The sequence below is a fragment of the Talaromyces proteolyticus genome (genome assembly GCF_021365285.1).
Source record: "Talaromyces proteolyticus strain PMI_201 chromosome Unknown BGW36scaffold_5, whole genome shotgun sequence".
Classification (NCBI taxonomy): Eukaryota; Fungi; Ascomycota; class Eurotiomycetes; order Eurotiales; family Trichocomaceae; genus Talaromyces; species Talaromyces proteolyticus.
The window spans coordinates 1,058,379-1,084,335 of NW_025764281.1; the positions used below are offsets into that span (position 1 = coordinate 1,058,379).

At 46.2% G+C, this 25,957-nt stretch overlaps 13 protein-coding genes and 1 non-coding gene across 14 annotated transcripts; 5 read left to right on the top strand and 9 right to left on the bottom strand.

Annotated features, from left to right (window-relative positions):
- Positions 1-367: 367 nt before the first annotated feature.
- BGW36DRAFT_416215 (class III chitinase ChiA2) lies at positions 368-1,433 on the top strand (the record flags this gene model as incomplete). The annotated part of the gene is made up of 1 exon (XM_046219338.1): positions 368-1,433. One exon carries the CDS (start codon positions 368-370, stop codon positions 1,391-1,393), a length of 1,026 nt encoding a protein of 341 aa, XP_046073101.1. The 3' UTR covers positions 1,394-1,433.
- A 953-nt stretch (positions 1,434-2,386) lies between these two features.
- BGW36DRAFT_376526 (uncharacterized protein) lies at positions 2,387-4,270 on the top strand. Its single transcript, XM_046215892.1, has 2 exons — positions 2,387-2,648; positions 2,728-4,270. The coding sequence occupies exons 1-2, from the start codon at positions 2,598-2,600 to the stop codon at positions 4,207-4,209; spliced, it is 1,533 nt and encodes a 510-aa protein (XP_046073102.1). The 5' UTR covers positions 2,387-2,597; the 3' UTR covers positions 4,210-4,270.
- Positions 4,271-7,159, bottom strand: BGW36DRAFT_376530 (putative potassium transporter). The gene is made up of 4 exons (XM_046215893.1): positions 6,741-7,159; positions 6,464-6,666; positions 5,551-6,413; positions 4,271-5,503 (listed from the first exon to the last, which is right to left on the bottom strand). Exons 1-4 carry the CDS (start codon positions 6,745-6,747, stop codon positions 4,444-4,446), a joined length of 2,133 nt encoding a protein of 710 aa, XP_046073103.1. The 5' UTR covers positions 6,748-7,159; the 3' UTR covers positions 4,271-4,443.
- A 76-nt stretch (positions 7,160-7,235) lies between these two features.
- On the bottom strand, positions 7,236-9,847 carry BGW36DRAFT_376532 (putative ribosome assembly protein Noc2). Its single transcript, XM_046215894.1, has one exon. It carries the CDS (start codon positions 9,768-9,770, stop codon positions 7,506-7,508), a length of 2,265 nt encoding a protein of 754 aa, XP_046073104.1. The 5' UTR covers positions 9,771-9,847; the 3' UTR covers positions 7,236-7,505.
- A 159-nt stretch (positions 9,848-10,006) lies between these two features.
- On the top strand, positions 10,007-10,837 carry BGW36DRAFT_358166 (putative vacuolar protein sorting-associated protein Vps28; the record flags this gene model as incomplete). The annotated part of the gene is made up of 3 exons (XM_046213944.1): positions 10,007-10,096; positions 10,142-10,378; positions 10,430-10,837. The coding sequence occupies 3 exons, from the start codon at positions 10,007-10,009 to the stop codon at positions 10,835-10,837; spliced, it is 735 nt and encodes a 244-aa protein (XP_046073105.1).
- A 40-nt stretch (positions 10,838-10,877) lies between these two features.
- On the bottom strand, positions 10,878-11,609 carry BGW36DRAFT_149279 (uncharacterized protein). Its single transcript, XM_046209489.1, has 2 exons — positions 11,250-11,609; positions 10,878-11,197 (listed from the first exon to the last, which is right to left on the bottom strand). Exons 1-2 carry the CDS (start codon positions 11,457-11,459, stop codon positions 10,919-10,921), a joined length of 489 nt encoding a protein of 162 aa, XP_046073106.1. The 5' UTR covers positions 11,460-11,609; the 3' UTR covers positions 10,878-10,918.
- On the bottom strand, positions 11,272-11,401 carry BGW36DRAFT_t32. The gene has a single exon. It is a non-coding gene; the product is annotated as a tRNA-Ala (tRNA).
- Positions 11,610-12,284: 675 nt separating the features above from the next.
- BGW36DRAFT_293506 (putative glucose-inducible SAM-dependent methyltransferase Rrg1) lies at positions 12,285-13,460 on the top strand (the record flags this gene model as incomplete). The annotated part of the gene is made up of 3 exons (XM_046211005.1): positions 12,285-12,318; positions 12,400-12,657; positions 12,712-13,460. 3 exons carry the CDS (start codon positions 12,285-12,287, stop codon positions 13,458-13,460), a joined length of 1,041 nt encoding a protein of 346 aa, XP_046073107.1.
- Positions 13,461-13,633: 173 nt separating this feature from the next.
- BGW36DRAFT_426339 (uncharacterized protein) lies at positions 13,634-16,440 on the bottom strand (the record flags this gene model as incomplete). Its single annotated transcript, XM_046220253.1, has 4 exons — positions 13,634-13,848; positions 13,941-14,084; positions 14,136-14,553; positions 14,605-16,440. 4 exons carry the CDS (start codon positions 16,438-16,440, stop codon positions 13,634-13,636), a joined length of 2,613 nt encoding a protein of 870 aa, XP_046073108.1.
- A 601-nt stretch (positions 16,441-17,041) lies between these two features.
- BGW36DRAFT_293961 (uncharacterized protein) lies at positions 17,042-17,768 on the top strand (the record flags this gene model as incomplete). Its single annotated transcript, XM_046211048.1, has 2 exons — positions 17,042-17,242; positions 17,325-17,768. The coding sequence occupies 2 exons, from the start codon at positions 17,042-17,044 to the stop codon at positions 17,766-17,768; spliced, it is 645 nt and encodes a 214-aa protein (XP_046073109.1).
- BGW36DRAFT_149319 (ATP-dependent RNA helicase rok1) lies at positions 17,656-20,117 on the bottom strand. Its single transcript, XM_046209490.1, has one exon. The coding sequence runs from the start codon at positions 20,025-20,027 to the stop codon at positions 17,778-17,780; it is 2,250 nt and encodes a 749-aa protein (XP_046073110.1). The 5' UTR covers positions 20,028-20,117; the 3' UTR covers positions 17,656-17,777.
- A 154-nt stretch (positions 20,118-20,271) lies between these two features.
- Positions 20,272-21,506, bottom strand: BGW36DRAFT_376544 (putative mitochondrial F1F0-ATP synthase g subunit). The gene is made up of 3 exons (XM_046215895.1): positions 21,130-21,506; positions 20,901-20,985; positions 20,272-20,841 (listed from the first exon to the last, which is right to left on the bottom strand). Exons 1-3 carry the CDS (start codon positions 21,383-21,385, stop codon positions 20,595-20,597), a joined length of 588 nt encoding a protein of 195 aa, XP_046073111.1. The 5' UTR covers positions 21,386-21,506; the 3' UTR covers positions 20,272-20,594.
- Positions 21,507-21,515: 9 nt separating this feature from the next.
- BGW36DRAFT_376546 (uncharacterized protein) lies at positions 21,516-23,082 on the bottom strand. The gene is made up of 4 exons (XM_046215896.1): positions 22,719-23,082; positions 22,616-22,668; positions 22,276-22,544; positions 21,516-22,206 (listed from the first exon to the last, which is right to left on the bottom strand). Exons 1-4 carry the CDS (start codon positions 22,979-22,981, stop codon positions 21,862-21,864), a joined length of 930 nt encoding a protein of 309 aa, XP_046073112.1. The 5' UTR covers positions 22,982-23,082; the 3' UTR covers positions 21,516-21,861.
- Positions 23,083-23,658: 576 nt separating this feature from the next.
- On the bottom strand, positions 23,659-25,946 carry BGW36DRAFT_426344 (major facilitator superfamily domain-containing protein; the record flags this gene model as incomplete). Its single annotated transcript, XM_046220254.1, has 17 exons — positions 23,659-23,857; positions 23,923-23,949; positions 24,012-24,114; positions 24,166-24,327; positions 24,378-24,393; positions 24,443-24,554; positions 24,607-24,759; positions 24,815-24,854; positions 24,901-24,966; positions 25,019-25,130; positions 25,177-25,258; positions 25,321-25,340; positions 25,394-25,559; positions 25,618-25,633; positions 25,695-25,707; positions 25,757-25,805; positions 25,858-25,946. The coding sequence occupies 17 exons, from the start codon at positions 25,944-25,946 to the stop codon at positions 23,659-23,661; spliced, it is 1,425 nt and encodes a 474-aa protein (XP_046073113.1).
- Between the last annotated feature and the right edge of the window lie 11 nt (positions 25,947-25,957).

Consider the following 25,957-nt stretch of genomic DNA (forward strand, 5'->3'; position numbering starts at 1 on the left):
CCCTGGGGCTAGTGATGATACCTACTGACCCCATCAATGGAACTGTCATCATGGGTGCTCTAGTCGGCTTGGTTGCAATGATCTGCAGAGCCGGCATTCCAGACAAGCTTCCCATACAACGGACCCAACCAGGCAAAATGGGAGATGAAGGGCATAAATAGACCTGCTACCACCTCTCAATCCTCTCTTTCTTCTCTTTCATAATCAACAATTCACCTTTTCGACTCGACAGTTCAATCTTTAAGGTCCTAGACGGATCTGTCCATTCCCTTTTCAGTCTCTCCTTGACACTCAGCCTTACCGATCGATCTCGGTTTAAACACTCCTTTCAGCCATTTCACGAAGTTTGAATCTAAAGATACCCAAAATGCATTACTCCACACTTGCTGGTCTGGGCCTCATGGCCACCACTGCCCTGGCCTACCCTACCATCCCCAGACACTCTTTCCGTCGCGACAACAGCACTTCGGGCGCTGAGACCGTTGTCTACTGGGGTCAAAATGGTGGAAATGCCGTTGAGAACAACGACCTCTCCACCTACTGTACCGCTGACTCTGGCATTGACATCCTTGTCCTCTCTTTCCTTTATGAATTTGGCAATGGTGTCGATACTCCCTCTGGTACCATCGGCCAGTCTTGCTCCATCGACACCTCCGGCAAAGGCAGCAACTGCGATGACCTCGCCGCCGCCATCAAGACATGCCAAGGCAACGGCAAGAAGATCATCCTCTCTCTCGGTGGTGCTTCTGGCTCTTACTCTCTCTCCTCTCAGCAGGAGGCCGAGACCATTGGCCAGAACCTCTGGGACTCCTACGGAAACAGCGGCAGCAGCAGCGCTCCTCGCCCATTCGGTAGCACCTTCGTCAACGGCTTCGACTTTGATCTTGAGGCCAACCCCGCTGGCACCAACACCAACTACCAATACTTGATCGCCAAGCTCCGTAGCAACTTCGCCAGCGACTCCGCCAACACCTACTACATCACCGGTGCTCCTCAGTGCCCTATCCCCGAGCCCAACATGCAGGACGTCATCACCACCAGCCAGTTCGACTACCTCTTCGTTCAGTTCTACAACAACCAGGGCTGCTCTACCAACACTGGTACCAACTACGCTGACTGGGTAAAGAACGTCCAGAACACTCCATCTGCCAACGCTAAGATCGTCATCGGTGTCCCTGCCTCTGAGCTCGCCTCCAACGGTGCTCAGACCGGTGCCGTCTACTACCTTGCTCCTTCCGACCTGTCCACTCTCGTTGGAAAGTACAAGTCTGACTCTGCTTTCGGTGGTGTGATGATGTGGGATGCTGGTTTCTCTGACGACAACACCAACAGCGGCTGCACTTACGCCCAGGAGGTTCACAGCATCCTCACCACCGGCAGCCCTTGCTCTTAAGTGCTCTCGTTAAAACACTTCTTTGTATATAACTCTTTCCCTCCACTTTCATAGAGTGATTGTGGTGGGCATGGAATATTTCTCACTTGATGAAATACCATGTTTGCATTGCATTTGAATATCTGTCAGTCGTTACGAAGGTGAACTTATAGAATTGAATTCTCTTCAAACCTTACAAATTCTTTATTTCATAATAAATAAACTAAATAAACTAAACAAACTAAAAAGAATGAGTAAAGTGGACGGGTCCCGTACTAGAAGTTCATGTCTTGTAAGCCACACTTTATTTTGACAGAACCTTATAACTGAATTTATACTTGGTCTATAGTCTTAATACCTTATGGAGTTTGTCAACTATATTTTGAACTTCAAAAAGTGGATAATACAGCTCTGATCATTCTCTCTGACTGCACGCCCGACCGGACGCTTCCTGCTCCGTGACGGAAAAAATCCCTAAGCAACATTTGAAGAAGTACGAGTAAATAAACATGACCGCCACATATTTCATCCTGCCCGTGCCCGTCTCCTCGGCATGACTGGAATGCGTTCCTGGACGAGGTCCTCCCCCTTGCATTTTGACAATCTCACGTGTGCGCTACTCATGGATACCCGCATTTCGGTAAGATCTTTTGATATGTGCTTTGATATACGTACATACCAACGAAATATGCCGGCACTAATGATATCATCTCGCAGCTATTCATAGCGCAGAAAAGCTTATTGCCATGCTTCCCTGTTTAGGAGCATACCTAACCGTCGAGCGTAATAAAGCTTATGAGGATCTTTGTAGGGAAGCGTTCGGTATCAGTTCACTCTGGCTCGAGTGTGACCTGTGGGAGTAGGTCGCCTGAGCAATATCTGCAGGCTCCCTTACTTGGTAACTTAGAGCCATTGTTTAGAGCTCTGTATAGTTTCACGCATTTAGAACCTCGGGGATAATTGTTGCGCTAGTCCCATTCAGGTGAAACCCACGAGCAACAGTGAAATAGCGCTAAGGCGAGACCGATCCTGGGTTCCACATCAGGTTCGACCTGCACTTCATCTCAGCGATTAATACACGTTTCATAGTCTCTTCGATGCCATAGATGTCCGGGAATGCAAACTGTGGGAGCTGAAAACGCTCACCATAGGGCCAGACAGGAACAGATCAACGTGACTACATTAAGCGGCTGACTCCTGCCATCCACGTAATCGGCACCACATCATGCCATTTCCAAGTTCGGGGTGCGAAACGTGCAAGATCCGGCGAATAAAGGCAAGCTGATCATCTAGCACTATACCTATATCTGGAATTAGATGTATTATAGATGTTATATCTGACCAACCAATCGCAGTGTGACGAGACCCAGCCGGTATGCCGAAAATGCATCAGGGCACACCGAGTCTGCCGGGGAATGGGTAGTGGGCCAAGCTCGTATGTTGTACATAGTGAAAACTCGTACGCTAGCGGGCAGCATAAGCGTCCTCGAGGCCCGCGCTCGATACGGAAAACTGATGGTGCTTCTTCGCTCGCCACGTCATCGCAGCCCCCGCCAGCAGGCGTAGATCTCAAGGCCCTGGCAATTGCTGAATATTTGAAGAATCACCTGGTTATACCAAAGGAAACACCAAGCATTTTAAGATCGACTGATGGTGATCTGCTCCCTATATGGACAGCCAAGGGAGAACACCCGATCCTCGACCATGCTGTGTCTGCGATTGCTCTCGCTTTGTTTTCGCGGCTGCATAATTACCCACCAGCGGTTACCGAGGCTTCTTTGGAATATGATCGGTTGTTACCGATAGTTCGAGAGTCGATGCCTACACTTGATGGCGGAAATATTGATTCTTACCTGCTTGCTGTCTTCTTCATGAGCCGGTATGAGGATGCAGTCCACATCCCCGAGCTGAGCCCAGCAAATGGTTCAGTAGAATCGAAATGTAATAAATACACCAGCTTTTCGCATCACGACGGGGCACTTGCGGTGTTGAAAATGTGGAAGGAGCATCTCAGTCACCATCAGCCAGTATCAAATGTAATAAAGCACACGAGGCGAGGATTGATCAGATCTGCCCTGCTTCGGAAAACCGCGTTGCCGGAGTGCCTCATAAATGGCGCAGCGTTTGGCGAGCGTGGTATAGATCTTGAATATGATAATATCGTTGTGCGGCTAGTGCATGTCCGAGAACGATTGGCGGTGCTGCTCAAGCATGCAGGAGCAGGAGAAATCAACTGTCACGCGCGAACTACGGCATTGGAGGCACTGGACAGCGAGACGCAATCAATTGACAAAGCGCTACAAGACATGACGACTCATTTCCCCAGTACATGGTCCTATAAACGACATACCCGGCCAGTATCTACCCATTCTTACCCCACGCAAGACTTTTTTCAATCCGTGGTTTATAGCTATTCGAATGTGATGTATGCTGGAGTTTGGAACCTATATTTTGCTACAAGGATGCTTATCAACAACACCCGTTTAGACATTCTCGAAACAACCAAATTTACACCCTACGATCAGACTCTAGGATGCTCCTCAGTTTTGAACAGCATCGCCAACGATTTAGCGTCCAGCTTGCCGTATTGTTTTGGGAAATTCAGGGTTATCCAGACACAAAACTCGCTAGAGGATGTTGTTGCGGAAGTAGAGGGTGCAAATTTTGAGTTCAATGTAGTTCGTACCGCCGCATGGCCATTGACCATTGCTTCCGGCCTAGGCTATTTGGACCAGGAGCAAAAGTCGTGGTTTCAGGCTTTGCTTCTCCGTATTGGGAAACTTTCGGGGTTTGGATCTCTCGAGTCTGTTGGGTCCCGAGGCGGCTTGAATCTTTGATTTGATCAGTTAGCATTTTATACCTTAGGATGAAGTATTGATTGAAAAAAAACATTGCACGGTTGCTTGTATAAATGTAGCTAAAAGACAATTTTGATTTGCATATAAATATCTAAGAAAGAACCATAATATAGATAAACTGTTAAAGAGCAATTTCGACAAACGGTGAAATATAAAGTTGAAGCAGTGTTTTTTTTTGGGTATATTGTAGTCTTACCACCACACCGCTACTGACTAAACCATATCCACATTCTTCTTACTATCATGTACCAAATTGAAAGTCCTTGATCGCTCCAATCGCGTCGCCGCATCTTCCTCCTCAGCCCAAGCCAGAGACTCATCCGGCAGCATAACGGCCTTGTCAATAGCAACCGGCAACCCGCGATGCCGTCCACGCAGCATAACTGCCACGAGGATGAGCTTGCTAATGACATGCCAGGCACCCGAAAACGAGTAGTTCTGGTCCGGCAAGCCAACTGTAATACCCACGCATCCGTAAGCCGAAACGACCTCGAAAATAATATTGAACGTAGAGAAAGTGACTGGGTCCTGGCTATACGACGGTCCTTCTGCAATCGTGATAAAGAGCACTGCAAGGCATATCCACCAGATGTCGTGACTGAGTTGGGATCGTAGCTGCTGGCGAATAAAATAGCTACGCGAGGTATCATTTTCGTCAGCATAGTTATCTCTCTGTCCTTCATATCTTTCGCGTGTATTGAATGATGAGATGAAGCTCTTTATATGGCTGTACACATTGCCCAAGGAAGCATGGTGTCGTTGGTCTTCGGCGAGGTTATCGGTTGCATAAATACCCAAGGAGCGTTCTTCGTAGACATTTGTATTTCGTATAGTGAGAAGCACAGGAAATGCTGAGACGTACATCATTAGTACGTAGAGGACGAGCAGGCCTTGGTGCAAATCGGCGATAGTTACGACATAAAATCCTCCTGAGCGCACGGCAAAGGCCTGGAAGAGACCATCTATAATGCGATAGGGGCCCAAGCTTTGAATGTCGTTGTTTCCGATTGATAGCAACTCAAAACCCGCCCAGTCGATTCCATTTAGGAGGATGACTGTACATAACAGGTACCAAGTGTGACGTCTGGGAAACAGATGTGTATATACCCTTCTAGGGTGGTCAAGAATAAAGTCGAGCACGTTTCTCCAGTCATCAAACCACCTTGTTCGAGGAAGTATACGTCTAATTGCCCAAATATTTAGACGCAGGAAACAAGGGTACAGCGTATTGCCTGCGAGGATCAGGAATGCCATTGTGAGAAGCACGTAGACGCTATATTTGATTAGTTTAGTTCTTATGAAATTGGTTTTCACTCTTACCTAGTCTGCAAAGCAGTCATATTAACATCTAACAGAGACATTCCATTGTTTCCAAAGGCGGAAACGGCGAAAAAAGCTCCAGTCCAGAAAGGGTCCAACCCATTTACACGGGCAACATCGGGCTTGTTGACAGCAATCCAAGCGCCGATTCCCACGAGACCAAAGATGTTGAATAGCACAAAATACAGAGGAACAACGATGGACAGAAATGATATGGCTTTATATTCCACACCACCTAACCTGTCACGTTCAGCCGGGGTGAGACCGTAGAATTGCGAATTGCGAGATATGAATCCCCGGGACAAAAAGTATTTTCGAGTACCCCTTATAGCATCCCCGATGATTGATGGGCGTCGCACATCATCAAGTACCAGGTTTAGGACAGCATCTCTAGGATACTTTGCGTCAGGTCGTGCGCCTACTCCTGCCATAGGAAAGATCCGATGCCTATTTCTTTCCCGAACAGATGGACTGATGGTGATTTGATCATCGTCAACCCACCGGATGGCATCGATATCTTGGGATGCGATTTCGGAGGCCACACTCCTATTTTCTGCACTGATTTGAGGATCTGCTGTCTCCTCTGGATTACGGACGCCTTGATGTACTTGTACATTTTGTCTATCGGGGTGAACATCGACACCAGCCGCTTTGTGTTTCTTCTTCCCAATAAGAGGCAGGTGAATGGCTTTTTGAATGGAGGAAATCCTCCGCGCATGTTCTTCGGCGATGCCACGGAACTTCGTTTCAAAGGCTCGCTTGCGCACGAAAAGAACGGTGCTTGATATCAAAATAGGGTGACCAAGCAATATTAAGCCAAACAGAACAGATTGCTGGAACGTGTTCAGTACAGATATATTGACCTGAAAATGTAAGTGGTGAGACGATGACTACTTCTGGCTGTTTGACATACAGTATTTAAACCAGCCCCCGTCATCGCACTGACACACAAAAATAGCGAGTCTGTGTAAGTGACACTGCGAGCTGGTTCAGACGAGGCCCAGAATATGACACTCCATAACAAAGCTATGAGAATAAAGTATGCGTAATGGAGAGTAAGAAAGTTGAGCGGGGGTAGCAGACCACCCACCCGGCGAATGACGGTCTTTTGCGAGGCTGGCCATATTGAATCAAATATCAATGTTAGCCATGCATTGCAAAGGCAGACCGGAATTTTTGAGAGAACTCACCCATCATCCTGAGACCAATCCAGAAATCGGCGGAGACTCAATAGAATATCTGAAAGAACAACCAATGGCCCACCTTTGACAAAATGTATCGGAGAGCCAAGAAAACAAACTATATATGTACGCCTGAGTATTTTGAACAATATCTCGTCACAGGATTACCCGTAAGACCCTATTTTTTCTGAATCCCAGATTGTTTCTGCTAAAGACATTGCCGACAAAAAGTAAAGCTGATGCAAAGGAATTATGGTGTGCAATTGGATGCAAGCCTATGTTAGAGAATCGACAGGACAGAGAAGATCATTGGGAGCTAAGAACTGGAAGCTGGTAGCTGGTGGCTGGTGGCTGGTGGCTGAATTGATGCTGCTGGAAAGCGTGAGATTCTAGTCTGGAAGGGATTATTGATTGATGCAGGAGATAATAAATAAGCGGTGAAGATCGCGGAGGAAATCCCTGTGGATTGACAAAAAGTGGGCCGGGCCAACGGTCGAGCTCTCACGCACGGAGTATATTAATATTTATCAATTGATTACTTGCATTAATATATCTATTGATTAGTGTGTTATCCAAGACTGCATATGCGCTCTGATACCTGTGGATCAGCTCTCAACTTTCCAGCTTACACGTAGACCTGATATTTCCCCGTGATTTACTCGCAAATGACACCTCCGGTAGAAATTTCTTTTAAATACGTAAACTAATGTATACACAGCACCCGGCGCCAAAGAAATACATGCATAAAAGCTGTCCTGGTGGTAGATGTGGCGATTACTCGTCCTCTTCTTCGTCGTCGCCACTATCAACCTCGACATCATCATCGTCACTGCCATTTTCGCGCTCCTTTTGTCGCTGCTTTTCCTCGTCTTGCCTGCCCTGCTCAAGAACGGCAGCTTTCTCTTCTCGTAATTTGCGTTGGGTCTTCACAAAAGCACCGAGGGGAGTGGATTCCCAATCGGTCTCTTTGAGGAAGCTTTCAACCTCGGCGCGGTTTTTGGGAGCAAAGGTGACTTTGGCGCGACGTTCCTCAATCCAGCGGGAATTGAGCTCGAGCTTTTGAACAAGTAGCAGAATCATCTGGTTAATCTTCGAGTTTTTATTGCCTGTAGCGCGCGATCCAACTTCCTTGAGCCATCGCTTCAACATCACAACAATGGGCAAGGAGAGTTCTGGAAATGCGATGCTCTTTGTCCATAGAACAAAGAATTCAGATAGCAGTTCGGCAACCTGCTCGCCAACTCCGTCTTGGTAGACACGTGTGCGAAGGTAAGATTTGGCTGCTCGAATAGATGTGTTGAAATCCGGGGCCCTCAAAGTGCTAGATTTGGGAGGCTTTCGCAATTCGTTCGAGTTTAGAACTTCCAATAGCACTGGAGCCAAAGGAATATAAGTGCCTGTAGCACGGGACATACGTAAAAGAGCTCGAATAAGCTGGAAACGGAGTGGGAAGTATTGAGGGGTAGGAATCAAACGAATGGCACCCAGTGTGATTTGAACGACTGGATATATAAGAGGACGGAGTGCCGACTGTTTTCCAGCTTCTGCTTCAACAAGGCCATTGCAGTGCTGAGAGAGTACTCGTGACCAAAAGTCAAGGGAGTGCACGTATTGCCAGTTGTAAACTGTTTTGTATGATTCCTTGCTTTTGTTTGTAATACTGCCTCGGAGATGGATAGCGAGCTGGCGGATAAAACTAAAGCCTGTAGTGTAGGACACATTTTGGTCAACGCCCCAAATTTCTGCGGCAGAATTCTTCGTTAGGTTGACACCTGCCAGTGTGTGAACGGTGGTATTCCGGCTGCCTTTGACGACACCTTCGTATGTTGCCTTTAAGACCGCCTCGCGGATTCCAGCGTCGCCGATTTTCATCAAACGGCGCATGATGAGGAAACCAGTGACGCGGACGGCTTCAGCATTAGAGTTGTCTGACCAAATTCCCACGACAGTTTTCACGAGAACCTTCAGGAGCTTTCTGAATTGGAGAAGGTACGGCATCATGGGTTCGACGGAAGAAAGTGTGAGCTTCAAAGTGGACGGGTCCGTGAGATTAACCAGAAGTTGGTGAACCGAAGATGTGTGCGACTTGATGAGAGGCGTAAGCGTTTTGAATTTTTTGGACTCCGTGTTCAGTTTGAGCTTGCCTCCCGCGGTCTCTTTGACTGGTAGGTGGTACGCAAGAACCTTGGGCACAGATTCTAACGCGGTAACAAGAACTTGATGATAAACAGCGGAGTCAGAGATCGAATACTTCGTATTGTCTGCCTCATCCTCGTTCATATACGCGGCTGATCTGAAGGCAAGCACTATTTGTCGCAGAGCTCTCATTGAGTGTTCCTCCTGCATAGCCTTCTTCCATTTTTTGACCATCGACGTTGTAAGCTTGGTGTCATCCGGCCCGTCGGCTTCTATTTCGTTCTTTGACTTTTTCTTCTTCTTCGCGGGTCCTTCTTCAGCCTCGCTCAGTTCGTCAACTTCAGCCAGGTCACCTTGGTCACCGAAATCCAAGAGCTCGGCATCGTTCTCTTTGAGGAACTTGTAGAATTCCGGATCTTTGTCTTTTAAAGCCTCCAATTGTCCCATGTGCGCTTCGAAGTCGCCGACGTTGCTCGCATCGTCAGAATCTTGCTCATCGCCGTCAGATTCTACGTCCACGTCGGCATCACTCTCCGCGCTGTCTGATGCAGAAGTACCGCCTTCTGCAACATCTTCAGCACGCTTTCTCTTGCCGATTTTGGGTGTCACATCCTTCTTTTGCGCTTTCTTTCCCTTGCCTTTTGTTTGTTCTGGGATATCAAATCCGCCAGCGAAGAAGTCGTCGACGTTCATTTCAGCGAATGCATTATCCTTAGCTTGCTCTTTCGGATCGACGACCTTCTCTGCTTCTTCCTTCTCCCGGCGTCCGGCATTTTTGGCCTTTCTTTTCTCGGCTATCTGATGTCGCTGCTTGATCTTGGAAAATTCTTTGCGTCTCTCGAGGGTGTCTCCCAGCCGCCGCTGTTGGAACTTTTTTGTGGATTTCTTCAGCTTGGCGGTCATTTTTGCAAATCACACACAGCCTAGCAAAATACCGGGGCGCAACAAAAAACCAGTGATAGATGGGAATTAATATTCTCTCTAGCGCAGATTTATTCGGCGGATAAAAAAAAATCGATTTGGCTGGCAGAAAAAGCCCGCACGGGCCACACCGCACTCCCCGCCCTGCGATTCCGCGGCAGCTTCAATGTTGCCTCGCATCTTCTCTAAATGAATACTTCGCAATTCAAACATGAAGCATGGATTACCAACGCCCCCTGTCTTATGCGCCGACTCCCTACAGTTACACGCCAAATCCGGCATTGTCGTCGTCAATCAACCTTGACGAAGTATGTTCTACGCCTGCCTCTCGCCGACTAGACTAACCTCCCAAGGAAGTGAAACTTGCAACTACCTCTGCCGAACGGGATCTCTACGAATCGCTTGCTGAGATTTACAGCATCATCATCACGCTAGATGGCTTGGAAAAGGCGTATATCAGGGATGCTATTTCGGAATCAGAGTACACGGAAACATGCACTCGTTTACTAAAGCAATACAAGTCGACGCTGGGTGACGAAACGGTTGCGAGAGAGTTTGTGGATTTGGAGACTTTCAAACGCACCTGGGATGTATGTTGAAGCTGTCGGATTATCATTTTACAATACTTACAAATTTAATAGCTCGAATGCCCCCGAGCGACCGAACGTCTACGGATTGGTCTCCCAGCAACAGTCGAGCAAGCTCCTCACGGCGCCCACACACCAAGCAATGGTGCACCTAGCAATGCCCCTGCTGGCGGTGCTTCTGGCACTCTAATCCTCACCGCGACAGAAAATTTTATAACCTTTCTGGATGCCTTGAAGCTGAATATGGTTTCGAAGGATGCGTTGCATCCGTTGCTATCTGAAGTCATTCAGTCGGTGAACAAGGTTACGGACCGCGACTTCGAATCCCGTGGGAAGATAATCCAGTGGCTTATCACGCTCAATCAGATGCGAGCAACAGAAGAGTTGAATGAAGACCAGGCTCGCGAGCTGTCATTTGATATCGAGCAAGCGTACCAGGGCTTCAAGGCAACTCTAACTTGATGGGTGTTGTTGAGGAATAAGTCTTTTTCACAAGGACCACTAGAATGCATTATGGCGTTTGTAGGTTTTGGAAAGTTTTGATTATACATATACCCCGTCGCATGTTTCTGTACATATTTTCTTGTCTTTGTTGATCGCTCTTGACAGCCATATCTTTGCTACTAACCATAATGCGAAGGACGCAAAGGAGCTATTTCCTTTGTTCACCTTCTTGAAATCTCGTTTCTTGAGCCTTTCAGCCATTCCTGCCACTATCCTTTGAAAAAGTTTCACCCAAGCACAAAGTGACGTATCTCCAGACAGAAATTGCGAGGGGAGGTGGAGGGAAGAGAGAATGAAAAACACATCCTTCTCTCTAGTCTACCATGGTTCTCACTTAGTCAAAGACAAGTAAAGGAAAAGGGAAACGAACGAAGATAGTATAAAAATGCAAGTGGACGTACTGGAGATCGAATCCAGCACCTTCTCGAACCTGAGAAAGAAACGGTATAAGGAGCAGCATGGTGTACCCAGTATATATATTTTTCTGCAAACGAGACGTCATGCCAACTAGACCATAAGCCCTGACTGAAACAATATCGAAAATTTTCTTCCGGAATATTTTTCCTACCTGTATCATCATCACTGCACTTTGTAACGCTTAGAGTGGAGTCATAATCAATCGGATTTTGATAAAAGCTTAGGTGAGCATTTGAACCTTCAGATGGATATTGAGTTAAAGATTTGAATGAATGTACCTCAATCATGCTGATTCACGCGGTGTTTAATCATGACACATGAGTGCACGCATGTGTGCTTTTGTAGCCTATTAATTTCATGTAAATATAAAAAGAAACCATACGGTATATAGAGATATACCAGTTATATTGCTACTGCATATCAACTATAGAGTTTTCTTTTTGCAGGAATAACCATTTAAGCTGGGTCTAATGTAACAATCTAGAACTTACATGTAAAGGATCTGATGTATTTTAAATACACAACGACACATGAGCTAGATACATAGTCGTCATAGAGTCCCACTAAGCACATGGCACACAGAGAACAGTCAACATCAACTGGTGTAAGGCGAAGGTGGCGACCAGATTATGGCACCATCCGTCATTGGGAATGATCATGTCTCGTTGCCGCCGAGTCCTATACCTTTCTCCTGTACATCAGAGCCAATTAATATATTGTGTATATCTTAAAATTGCATATTCCTTTTTTAGTCTAATATAACTTTCATATGTAGTTTTGATTTTATTCTATTTTTAGGGATAAGGGAGGTAGGCGGGTTAGTACCTTTTTTTTTTTTCGGGCCGAAGCCTAAGATAAGAACTTTTTTCTCCTCGACGATAACCGCTTTTCCTGGCCTCCCTAGAGTTCACCAATCTTTTGGCAGTAAAGGCGTGCGCCCAGTCACCTGGGCTGCCCTTGGAGGAGTCGTTTTTCCTTTTTTTTCACCATGATCACCGCAGACAATGGCGAGCCTCTCCACGGTATACCCCCCCCTAGTCGATTTTCTTGACTTCTCCACCGTATGCAAGGCCTGATAAGCTGATAAAGGTGTACATGACCAGTGCTCGATCTGCCCCAGCTTTATATGAAACCATCTAGCCAAGACCTACTCAAAGTGTTAGAAATACTCACAGTCCAGCCGAAAACATTCGGAAGCGTTGCTCGCGATGTAGTCAAACCGAGCTTTCAATCAGCCGAGGTTTCGAGATACCTCACTTCTATCATATCGAGCTCTCTAGCTTGGTTTGATTCCGATGAATTGAGGGAGGTAGTGTGGGATGCGGCGGCAGCGAGATTGAGTGAACGTGCGGGTCGCACTGGTAAATATTTTCTCGGCCCATTATTCGGTTTCTGTCGGTACTTACAATATATAGCCATGCCGGCGCTCTCTCGCGTATTCAACATTCCTACGTCCTCGGGCGAAGAGTTCGCGCTTACCTTGCACGAACCGTCGCTGACGGCAGATAATCTGGGAATGAAGACATGGGTGTCTTCGTACCTGTTATCCCGTCGGCTGCATTCTCTCTTCGATTCTGTCCCGGAGCTGGTTCTCTCTGATCACACCAGCAACAATACAGTTATGGAAAAACCTTCAATAAGAGCATTGGAGCTGGGTTCTGGGACAGGACTCGTCGGCCTCTCCTTCGCGATACTCGGTGGCGCCGCAGCTTCGATATATCTAACTGATCTGCCCGCCATTGTTCCCAACCTGGCCCATAATGTGACATTGAATTCCGATATATTGCTAAAGTCTAATGCAGAGGTCAACACTGGCGTGCTCGACTGGTCTGTGGTTCCTCAGCCGGCTCCAACCAAGGAAGAGCGGTACACAGTTATCCTGGCTGCGGATCCGCTCTACTCGCCCGACCATCCCAAGTGGCTCGTCCAGACTGTCGAAACGTGGTTGAGCCGGGGATTGGATGCACGTGTTGTTGTTGAGTTGCCTCTCCGGGACGCTTATCTTCCACAAGTTCGGGAATTTCGCCAGAGGATGGAAGATATTGGCTTGGCCATTGTTGAAGAGGGCAAGGAAAGCGGGTATGATGATTGGGAGGGGGCGGATGGTGGCTCGGTTGAAGTGCATTGTTGGTGGTCGGTGTGGGGGTGGAGTGAGCAGCTGTAGAGTTTTTCCTTTTGTTGATATTTGCATGATAAACGCGCCATGAGCATATGAATAGACTATAGAATAGATGTCTAGACAGATGATAGACCAAGACATAGAAATTTGCACATATCAATTCTATATCAACTGATCTTCGGCTTCGTGTACCCAGTGAAATAAAGGATCCTAGAGTGTCACTGCCACACCGAAATCCAATGCCTAGACCCCTTCACATAGTTCTCATCCCACTCTTTTCTCATCGCCGTCTCAACTTTAGCCTGTTCTTCCAATTTCTCGCGTCTTGACTTCCAGGTGGCTTTATTCCAATACAGGTCCGCGAATTCATTATCCCATGCATCGCGCCGAGAAAGCTCTGCCATTAACCCATAGCCGGTTTTTGAACATGAAGCTAGATTTTATTCCCTAGTCAGCGACTCTGGACTAATTTAACTTCGAATTGTTCTCTTGTTTGTACTCGAACAATATGAGATAGTAGCTTACAGGTTTTAACGCCTTCGAAATCATCCGGGGGTGTAGAACCGAAACAATAACACATCATCTGAGGTTCCATATGATGACGATTCATGAATCGAACAAGCGAAGGGTTCAGAAGTGTACACGTTTTACGCACATCTTCAAGGGAGACTAGTCATATCAGCTGAGGGGAAATAAATAGTCGACTTGGGTAAAACAAACGGGTGGTTTCTCGTAAGTTGCAAAGATCATCAGGACTTAACACAAAGTGGCAGGATGATGCCAATTGTCTTCTGCGAGTATCGGGCATTTTAATATCTTTTGACAGCTCAAACTTCGCCTGTACAACATAAACCTGCAGACCGCCCCAACTCTTGGCTAGGTTGAAGTCGGTCCATGTGCCGTATATGTATCCAAGGACAGGAATAGGCGTCCCATCTGCTGCCATGAGTTTTGGTTGACGTTCTGGTGGACAGTTGTGCAACACAAAGCGGCGCCAGTCAATCCATTCGGCGGACACAAGGTTGAAACCGTTTGCAATCTGATGATCGATCACGGCGAGGTCGCCAGGGGTATCGTTAAATAGGCCGAGGACTGCTTCCCCATGAGAGAGATTTAGAGATTTGAGTATTCCCGGGTTCTGTACAACGTTAGTAACTGGCACAAAATGCTTCTTCTGGGGGTTATGTACCTCGAGTTGCCCCGGAGGAGTACTCTTCTGTTCGTTATCGACTGAACTACTTTTCTCACTAGGGCCATTTCGAGCAACAATTGAGCCAGTCTCTTTATCATATACGTATTCTTCGATCCCCCCTCTTCCAGAGTCAACTAGCAGAAAAGCAGGAATAGGATCGTTCGGGAAATGAACGAAGAAAACATCGTTCAGCATGTAAACATCAAACAGCCCGCTTTTGCCAAGAGCGTTATCAAGTGTTCTCCATTTACTAAGGGTAGGGTGACTCAATGATCCCTTGCAGTAGAAAGCATATGAACTCCCGAATCGATAGCATTGCGAGGTTTTGAAATTACGGTATGTGATATACGGCAATTCAAGAACCATGCAGTTGTCCTCTGACCGTCGAAACGGCCTTGGTTGATAACCAGCAGGTAGACCTGGAATCCATTCAGAAGGCATATCCACATGCCCAAGGTTTTCTGCAATAGGCAGACGTTCAACCAATGGATGCCATTTCATCATCTTCTCTTCATCGGATGGCTCGACGGATAATAGCACGACCTTGTCAAACGCGAAAATAGCGGTTTCTAGACTATTATAGTTGAAATTTGAGAATACACCGCAGCCGTCTAGACGGGAAATGGCGCTGAAAAGCTGATTCCTGCCTCGTATTTTTATATACGGTGGGGAAAACGGGTTGAAGAATTCTGCATATAGTTCACTGCTGATCGACTCGGTGAATTTCCAGAGCAACACTCGTGCTTTGTTGTCTTGATCATGGTTCTTGTAGAAGTCTACAAGTGTAGGGGCGATACTCTCTCGGAAAAGCTCAACATTGACAGATTGATGGTTTGTTCCTTCGAGTGCCCCATTCAAGAAGTCTTCGTATAATTTTTGAACGCCGCGTACTTTATCACCTTTCACGTCGGAAAAGTAGTACTGAAGAGTGTAACTGCATGCATCGTTGAGATAGAATCTTCCTAGCTTTTCCGTCAGATCCCATGTGATAGGATGATATTTTCCGTGGATCTTTCTTGCTAGCCTCAATGCATGGTTCAGTAATTGACCTGCGTCCAAGCTGCTAGTATGACGCGCCAACCCTCTGCGTAGATTGATTGTATAACCGCTTTCTTCAACGCCTTTGCCATCGTCGCTACCCTCACATTTGAGCAATTTTAATACTCTTTGTGACAGCCCATAGAGTCTTCCATCATCCCACTGACTAAGCTCGCTATTGCGACTTCTCAAATTCGGCACAAGTGCGCCGACCTCAGGGATTAAAGTCACCAGTTTCGAGTCCGAAAACGAGTGGATGCATTCCAGGGCATGCTCAAGAGGATCCTTTTTACCCGTATTCATCGGGATGTGCTTAGGGTATCTTTCGTAAAAATTCCAAAGAATCTGCCCGATAAAATATAGCACATCAAACTCTTGGTTATAGATAGATCCCGTGTAGTTCAGAAGATAGTCTCCAGCCACGTCACAAATCTGCTTATATAAGCCTTTATTGATCTTTTTTTTATCTTGCTTCTTCCTCAATGCAAGGATCTTTTCAGCAGGGACTAGGAATCGCTCAAATGTCTCTGAGTCGACTCTGTTTACGCGGTGGAGTGCGATATATTCCCAACTCCATAACCACTCAAGCATTCGTGATCGTTTGAAAGAGAAACAGTTTGCAAACTCCCGTGCTGAGTAGACAAGGCGCTCATAGCGGTCGTATTGATCCTTGGTCAGATCAAGTTCCCCAAATTTAGGGTGTTGGTATTTCTCCTTCTTGGCAAGTGAGCCCAAGTCTGTGCTTGACTCTCTTGTCGTCGTGACAGCTGTGAGTTTTTCCGTTTTTGCAGTCATATTGACCTATCAATTTATACTGTGTTGCATAGATCTCACCAGGTCCTGAGAAAGAAGCTCATGAATCGACGTCCATTGTCTCATGCAGGGTTGTCGCCAAGCAAGCCATGGCCTCCGGCTAAACCTATTTATAACGAGAGTCAGCCTTGGGCTAATTCAAGCAAGATCAGCCTTCTAGCATCCGCGAAAAAGAGAAATTAATTATTTAATTCAAGCTCGCCGTTGAGTATAAATAACACCAGATGGCAGGAACGCCCTGTCAGCGAGCGGTGTGCTGTGATTGGCCAGGCCGGCTCCCATACAAAGGGCCAATTCTGTGCAACTGCAAATCGCCTAATCAACAGCAAAATGCCCGCCTGAAGTGTATGGGTCATGTGATATTTCCGATATTGGTCTAGCGCATATCTCACCGCCTACAAATGAGAGAATGACCTGGCTTCCGCCTTGGAATAGACCGGCAGAAAAGGGTTTCTGTTATGACGTCGGTGGTTGGGCTGTTTTGCTGTTTTACCAGACAATCATCGAATTGTTACATTCACGATTTGCATTCCCCAGCCATATGTTACCTAACGCTATCAAAGCATCAGTGAAGTAAAACAAAATGGTCATTGGCCTCCTCGCCGTCACGGCCATTCCCACCGTCACAGGCGTCTCGCTGGGCGTCGTCGAACAACGCAAGCAAAATACTCGCATGGAAGATGAGAAACGCATGGCCAAGTTCCACATAGATGTTTTCTGTGAGGGAAATTCAGAGAAAGCAATGAGATTAAATAGAAGGCGAGGTGTATTGAGGGATAATAAGGTAGGAAAGCTATTGACAATATCAACTCGGCTCGATTTATAATTACATGGCTGATACTATTGTTGGGTTTGTAAATTATTAGGTCTATATTGATCACGCAGATCCTAGCCTTCGCAAACAGACTGCACATACTGCTGCTGCATTCTATATTGGATATCCCGATGACAATCAAAAGCGAGGGGATGGACTTGTCAGTACCATATCCGACAACCCGCCAATGCTGAATTGGATATATGTCGATAAGAATACCATGGAATTGAAATATGGGAATCGCACACAGAGCATAGAGCATATTGTCGGTCACTGGGATTGGACTGAAGATGAGGCCGGTGTCATTTTAGACAAGAAAGAATTATGGGTCGCGGTCGAGGAGGAAGATGATGTCTGGGCGTTGTATTATGATCAAAACAGCGATGGATTGACAGGCTTTGTTGATCCGGAAAAGACGGTCGTTGAGATTAGTATCTGCAGAAATCTCATAGACAAGCCGGAAGGTGGGAACAATAGTGACCAGAATCAAACGTGAACAAATTGTTTACTCATCAATTCCCTCCCATTCATCTCCACTCTCTGCTGGAACTGTAGACGCCTTGGACTTTTGACGATTAGCGGTAATCGTGCCCTTTCTTTTGTTCTCCATTTTTCGATCGTATCCACTCTTTGTACTAATGCGTGATGTGCGTATCTCTTTGCCGTCGGGTCTCAGTTTGGCTGACGCTGCCCGTGCCTTGACACCATGTCTTTTCAACTCTTGCTTGTCTTTTTTACTCAAATCCGGAAGAGCGTCCAGTAGCCACTTTTGAACGGACTTTTCTCCCGTAGTACCCTGCAGTTTCTCGCTGGTGTGGATGAGGTTGGCTATGCTTTTGACATATGGTATGTCTTCTTTAGTATAGAATGTAACTGCGACACCTCCTTCACGGCCAGCCCTGCCTGTTCGACCGACGCGATGAACGTATGCTGCACTCGATGTCGGGATATCATAGTTCACCACACCATTGATCCCACGAAAGTCGACTCCTCGTGCTAGCAAATCTGTGGTGATAATGATCCAGATTTCGCCTTTGCGAAACCCTTTCATAATGTCCGAACGACGGGTCTCTGATAAGTCTGAATGCAGAACAGCAATTCGAGAAGATCCTCCAGCTTCAGGGGGGATGTCATAAAGCAACTCCGAATGTAGCGCAACTGCTCGTGGAATTGTTTGTGTGAAGATGAGAAATGGCGGTCGTAAGCGGGCTTCGTTGGGAGCGACGGCTGCACTGGGACGAAGAAGTTGACGTAAACCAAGCAACTTGCCCTGTTCAGTGGCTGCGTATACAAGTTTGTGTTTGATGTTCGGGACAGCGGAGTCTTTGAGGCCAATAACAACTCGTAGGAGGGGAGTTGAGGTATTTTGACTATTTTCAATGGCAAGAGATTCCCGACGTTTCTTGATCGTCTCCTTAGTCAGCTCTTCAATATTAGAACCCATCGTGGCCGACCATAGCGATATGCGGAGCCGAGGGTTGGTGCACGCATTCCAGATGGCTGAGGTCTGTTCACGAAACAAAGGGTCTAGAAGTACATCTGCCTCGTCCAGGACAAGATGCTCTACTGACGGTAATGGGGAGACACTTTTCGTCTTATTCGCAGATAATGCATTGACTAGAGCGAGTGGCGTGGTGACGAGGATGTCGCTCTTGGTGACAGTTGTGTTGGTTTTCTTCCCTTTGGATTTTGACTTTGCGTCTTCCGTTTCGTTGTCACTGCTAGACCCTGGGTCTGATTCGGAGCTGCTCTTCTCTTCCAATAAGTTTTCCTCGTCATGAATTAGATCCATGACCTGCATGCCCTTTCTCATCGCCGTAATTGTTACCCCAGTCCCAACAGCTAGTTTCCGTCCTTCATTGACGATCTGGCCCACAAGTTCTTTCGTGGGAGCAACAATGACTGAACATATCTCACGCTGTCCAGGATTCTGTCGATGATGTTGAACCATGTTATTGATCAATGGGATCAAAAATGCCAGTGTTTTCCCGCTTCCTGTCGGAGCAACTACAAGTAAGTCAAGCTCTTGACTCTCCTTCGGCGATGAAGGCGTCTTATCAATGGCACTATTCCACAAAAGAAGAGGCAAACTACCCATCTGCACTTCAGTCGGCACTGAGAAGCCTTGCTCACCAATATTTGCTGTTAAACGCCTAGAGACGCGATACTTGTTCCGCAGCTCTTGGAATGAAACCAGAGGCTCGGGGTATAGTTGTCGAGCTTCTTTTTGCTTCTTTTTACTGAGGGTAGGTTCTTTCTTCTTCTTCCTCTTCTTTTTCTTCTCCACGTCGTCGCCGGTCTTGGCAGCTTGGATCTCTTCCAAATCGCGCAAGTCGGAGACTTTAATCCTATGCGCTTTCAAAATTGACCGTCGCTCGGACTCTTCCATCACGGCGGTTGATACTTCATGATCTGAATCAGGCTCATTTTGAGCATTGTCTTCTTCCACAGACTGATTCTTATTAGACTTCCGTAACTTTTTAGATTCCTTTAACGATGCATTTTTGACTGGTGCAGACTTAGCACCAAAAAGCGCTAGCTGCGTCGCATCAAACTCATTGTCCGATCCCTCATTTCCATCAGAATCTTCATGCTCGTCAGATCCTCTCTTTCTTTTCTTGGTTTCAAGGTCTTGTGCAGACCGAAAGAGCTGCGGGTTCTCTGCTTTTCCTGCGGAAGGCAGGCGGTGGCTATTAGAAGATGCAGCTGTGGGCTTCAGCTTTGTTGATCGAGTCAACAGTTTGAAGGCGTCCATATTGGATATTCAGTTCCCAGAAAGAGCCACAGTGGCAAGATTTCAAAGCATCCTGGTGGTTACTCTGGCAAAGCGCTGAACGTTGAAGAGTAGCGAGCCTGATGGAACATGAAAAAAGTTCGGTCTCAAGCAGGCCGTCTCCGAGCCAATCAGAGGCCAGCATTCGCCGCACTAAACAAGTATCCAAGGACAACCACAGCATTGTTTCCCGATTCCTACGAATGATACTCGCTGTATTTTGCAGTTCTGATATGTATGAGAAGTAGAATTTGATTAGTATTTAGCCACTATCATCGTCCTTTTACAGAGTTCTGACTGAATATATTTTGCCAGCACAATTGCAAAATATTTCTATTTCTTTGCCTCACCCTGCAGCGTTCGAACACGGCTTTTGCCAGTGTCTTTCGCAAATGTCTCAGGAAATGCAGCTAATATTCCATCGTCTATCATACAATAGTACAAATCGCTGCCATAAGGGACGCGGGAAACAAAGGAAATCGGTGGCTACAGGTTAGAAGAAAATGCTGAATATAAATGGAAAATAAAAAAATAACAAAAGAAGTCTATTTAGTGATGCTCATGTTGGGGCTCTCCCTGGTATCCAACAATTTGACGGCGGCCAAGGATCTCGCCAACGGCGAAGAAGCCGATAACTTCGGCGGTGGTGACACCGACGAAGGCCCATTCCTTAACACTGAAGCTTCGTACCCGCGTGACGAGATTCTGGGGGTTGAAGCTGATGTTCTTAATAGTCGCGGGGTTGCGGACGGCGTTGATCAAAGGTTGGAAATAGGACTGGATGGTGGCGACACTTCTGGAATTGCTTGTGAGAAAAAGCGGTCAGGAACTGAATGTTGACTGATTTGCACTTACGGAGGGTACATGTTTTGGCCGCGGAAGACAAGCTGGGCTAGCTCAAAGCCAACGCGAGTGTAGTAGACGGTGGGAGGTATTAAGCCTGTTGAGCAAAGAATGCATTAGCCACCCATCTCCAATTTTGAGAAACAATGCCTCTTCTCCAGCAGTTTTCTCCACAATGACCCCATATGAGAGACACTATGTCAACACGATATCGATTGTCATCAAAATAAAGGTTCCTTACGCTCAACGAAACCGACAGCCTTGGCAGTAGGACCGCCGACCTTGCGAAGGGCATTGCCAACGTTTTGGGCAGCACCGGCAATTGCTGGTCCAGCGCTCGAAGAGACCTTGGACAGGCCTTCTGAGGCCTTGGAAGTGGCCTGGCTGACTGTTTCCTTGGCCTTGTTTGCTGCATTGCTCGAGTTGTGTCTGACGGCGGTTCTGCGGATCAGAAACTGCGACTGCCGGAGCACGGCGCGGGTTGCCGTAGGAGACATAGCGAGATGTCTTGCTTGAATCAGCCGACGAGAAATAGGGCAAGGAGAATGGCTGTCGACAAGACAAGGTCCAATGGAGCTGGTTCGAGGGGTGGCTGGCAGCTCGTTGTCGTCTTGTCAGGGCCGGGATCGAAGGGCAACAACGGCCTCGGAAAATCTAGGAGAAAACTTTGGCCGTTCAGATCACGTGACCATATATACTGTGTCCGCACTCCTTATCAACACTGCTCCCTGGCTCATGAACATTCAACGCCGAAATTGCAATCATACAATTCATAAACGAAACTTACCACTTCAAGTCACTATGACGCCTACTGGAATTTACCATCTCTTTATTTTTGGTTCTAATGAACAAGAGAAAACTGACTCGTATTGCATGCCAAATAAAGTCGACCTATGTACGTACGTTACATGTATATCCCAGTATTGGAAGCTGTTCAAATGTTCTTCTTCGGTCCGTCCACGCAATTTTTCTGCTAGGGTCCGTAGATAATTTGAAGATGAAGCTCGCCGTGGCCGCCTCCATCCTCAGCTTGGTCACCAAGTCCTGGGAATGACAGTTTAAACAATTCGATATTTTCACTGTCTGCAACCCCACCACTCGACAATTGTCTTTCCCTTTTAACATGCAAAAGGTCTTGAAGGTCCTCTTTATTGAAAGTTATAGCAACCTTTGTCTCCCCTCTCTTTTGATCACGACGTAGCCAATGTGTCAGTCCATTTCGTAGTTTGTATTGGTCGATCAAAACAGTCTCCTGACGGTCGTAGCCGTAGTGGTTTGCTCCTCGAGGAAGGAAATCATTAAAGGATTCTTGGTCCAACTTCGGCATTGTGATTAGCATTTTATATATGCGTGTTTCCTTCATTGGAGGAAAATCGTTCAAACCTACAGACTTGACGGTGACTATCAGGTCACGCTTTCCCAAGTTGACATCTTCATCGCCGCAAGCAGGGAAAACATATTCGACATCAACCTGGATTCTTGCACCAAAGTTTAACTCATGTACAACAAATTTTTCCTGGCCAGCTTGGTAAATGCGTTGTTCGACATAAATGATCGGCTCCGAGTGGTCTTCATCTTTCTTTGGCATGACCACGGTCATTCGGACATCTTGCAGGCTATCATAAGTGCCCTTGGTGTTAAGGACTTCGGTGTCGTCTAATCAAATTTTAAAAGTCAGCCCTCTGCATACGAACTGATTTTGTTACTATTTTGAGATATTCTCTCACCCATGAAAAATATTTTCCTATACCGGTATCCTTGAATCTCATTCCGCTCGCGACTCCGGTCCTGGATTTTGGAAAATATCGTGAGGGGGCAGTTTGATTAAACCTATGCGCCTTCATCATTTCTTCGATAGGGCCAAGGCATCTTGATTGGCCTAAAATAGACCCCTGCGACCATGCCATTCTAGTATTCTTCTTGGGTTGTGGAGGAGACCGAGTTGTGGATGCTCCTTTGGTCACCCGAGAAGCTGATCGCTTGCTATGCAGGACAGGAGTGTCGTTATCCTCTATAACCTCAACCGTCGCTGGCCTGGGTGATTGCTTCATCTGTGCTGTAGTGTTGAAATCGACTTTGCGCGATATCTTCATCTTCAGGCTTGTCGTGCGCCGTGGTGCCCTTTTTATAGACAAATCCTCGAGAAACAACACACCAAGTTATCTAAATAAAACACACCAGCGTTTTATTTTCGTTTTGGATCCGTCTCGGGGTCGGATTGCGCAGGGTTCTGCGCCGCAAAATGTTATACCAAGAATGGTTAACCAGCCACTCATTTAGCGCTTCTCTGGTGACACCAGTAACCACTGTCACATATATGCAGCTTGAACGCTTAGCGTATGTAGATGACCGGAATTAATCCTTGTCAGTCCCAACCAGCTTTCGTGATTATGCGGTTCAAGGCTTTAATAACTACAAATTGTTCTCTACCGCATTTGGAAATCCGGCGCTTTTGCTAATTTGATTGGCCTGTATGGAAAGATACGTGAACTATCAATTGATTAGCCGAATTTATTTTTATATACCGTCAGCGTTTTAGTTTCGTTTATTCTTTTCTTTTCTTTTTCCCCGCCCCTTTTCAAGTTTCACTATACATTTTCATTGCTTATTTCGCGCTACGAAGACCAGAGAGGTTCCAAATATTATATATATAGGTACAACATTTGAAACAAGTGCAATTATAATAAATGGTCGAAAATTTTGTAACAGCTGGGCATCAATTGATAGGTGATAACATTACATACTAAGAAAATAAAATGTCTCTCCGGTTTCACACATCCGAAGTCCTGACTGCTTCACTGGCCTGCACCTGCGCTTTCCCTCCATCAACAGTATTCTCATAAGGGTATTTCTTGGTGAGAACCATTAAGAGAAAAGCCGTAATCACAGCACCAAACATTAGCGATGTAGTAACCGAGAATCCGGCAATATACCTGGGAGCAGCGTTTGACGGCCAAATATACGATCCACTGCAAGACGAAAACAAGCATATAAGCATCAAATAAATTTTCGACATGAAATGTGGTGAACTTACTATACAGAAGAGAGATTGGCCAAAGCACTATAAACGTGTCAGTCTTTGTATATAGATATAGAGATAAACCACTGCATATGTATACGTACTTTACTACCCCGATCGCCACGGCTCGCTTTTCGGCTGGTCGAGAGATTGTATTGGACAAGTAGCTCAGCGTCAAGGGGCTGCAGCACCAGATTCCAGCAGCGCCTGTTGTGGGATATTAGCAGATGCAGTTGGATTTCAGTGACTATCTATTACCGAATGTTAAAAAGGCATATCGAGCTTTTGAGTTGTTCACAGCGGCAGTAATGATCAATGATATGGTTGAAATAGCTGCCATGACCATAATGTGCTTCGGGCGTTCATTCTGAAGATCTGACGAAAAGCAACAGATGAGGACGATAACTAGTGAAGCAATATCTATAGGTTATGTGAGTAGAGTAGTAAGTATATTTATTTTGCCTACTTACATAATGGGATTGTCATCTGCAAATCACGATTAGCGATGAACCAAATCGGTTGCCGAGTTACTCACGTATTGAACGGATTTTCCAGTATATCCCAGTGCAGCCATTAGTGTCGGGACGAAATAAGTGATCGTACCGGCGCAAGTACATAAACTCTGAGCAAGCATGAAGAGCCACGTTCTATTTCTGTTAACCTCGTATCTCAAAATTCATATTGTGGTATGAATCATACCTCCAGTCCTTGACTGCATGGATAAAGCTCTGGGTATGACTGAGATCTCCTGCCAACGTGGAGTTGTTGTCATGTTCGAGACGACGCATCGCATATTCTCTTTCTTCTATCGTGAGCCACTTGGTTGTCGCTGGGAAGTCTGGCAGGATGAAACTGGGATGAATATTAGCAACCGAATGATTTTTTTCTGGATCCAAGGAGAGTTTACATAGAAAGAATAGCAAAGCCAATGGTAATGCATCCCTCGACTATAGACTATCAGCGAATGTTCGAGGAATCTCTAAGATAGCGTACTTAGAAAAAGCCACTTCCAAGCAGGAAGATTTCCTCTATTTTGCATATTGTCTACAATAAGACCGGCTGCCATTAAATTAGGGACTTATTCAGCTAATTCGGAAAGGAATTTTCATACCGATAAGTCCTCCCACAGCACCCGAAAGTAGGGATGCGCAGTAGAATATCGAAAAGCGTCGAGCGAGTTCGCTCTTTTTGTACCAATTGCTCATGAATAGCAAAACTCCGGGCTGCAACTATTAGGAGAGTCTAGAATAATGAGTCTGGGCAACACACAAAATAGCCTGCTTCAACAAGCCCTAGGCAAAAGCGGAGGGCAATCAAATGTTTCTTGGTGCTGATACCGATATATGCAATACTTCCGCCAAATGTGTTATTCTTGAACATAGTCGTGTTTTGAAGTCTAAAAGAGTCACTTACACCATTCCGCCCCAAACGATCTATGAATGATTAGACAAGCAATGGCCCTATGGATAATAAAGGATCCTCTCACCATTAATCCAGGCAGATATAAGCTCGGCCTTGTCCGACTCAAGATCATGTTGCTTGGCACTTCAAGAAGGAGATAGCCAATGAAAAAGATAGACACCGCCAAAGAATAGTCGGAGGAGCTGAGGTGAAGGGACTCAGCCATGCCCGCCTCCTTAGCATTTCCAATACTACGAAAGTAAGTCTAAGTCCGCGAATTCCAGTTCAGATGGCTTAGACGATACATACTTATTTCGATCAAGGTCTATGGCGAAAAATGGTCATATGATTAGTAACTGCTTCTTGACCAAAGGTTTTGACCTTACAATTGAGAATGTACTGTAGAAACCTTTAGTAGAATCCCTAGAATTGATATTCCAAAACTTACCATCACAAATAACGGTGGAATTAAGCGGATGTCGACCTTCCGTAAAATCCTGATCCATCATTAATCCCTGCATCCTGCATATCGGAGGATGTCCGACGCACCGTTGCTCCAAGGCCGGGTCCTCCACGAACACTCCTGCAACATTCTCGGAAACATATTCCTTGTGAGTCAAATCGTCTTTATTGGACATGGTAGGCTATT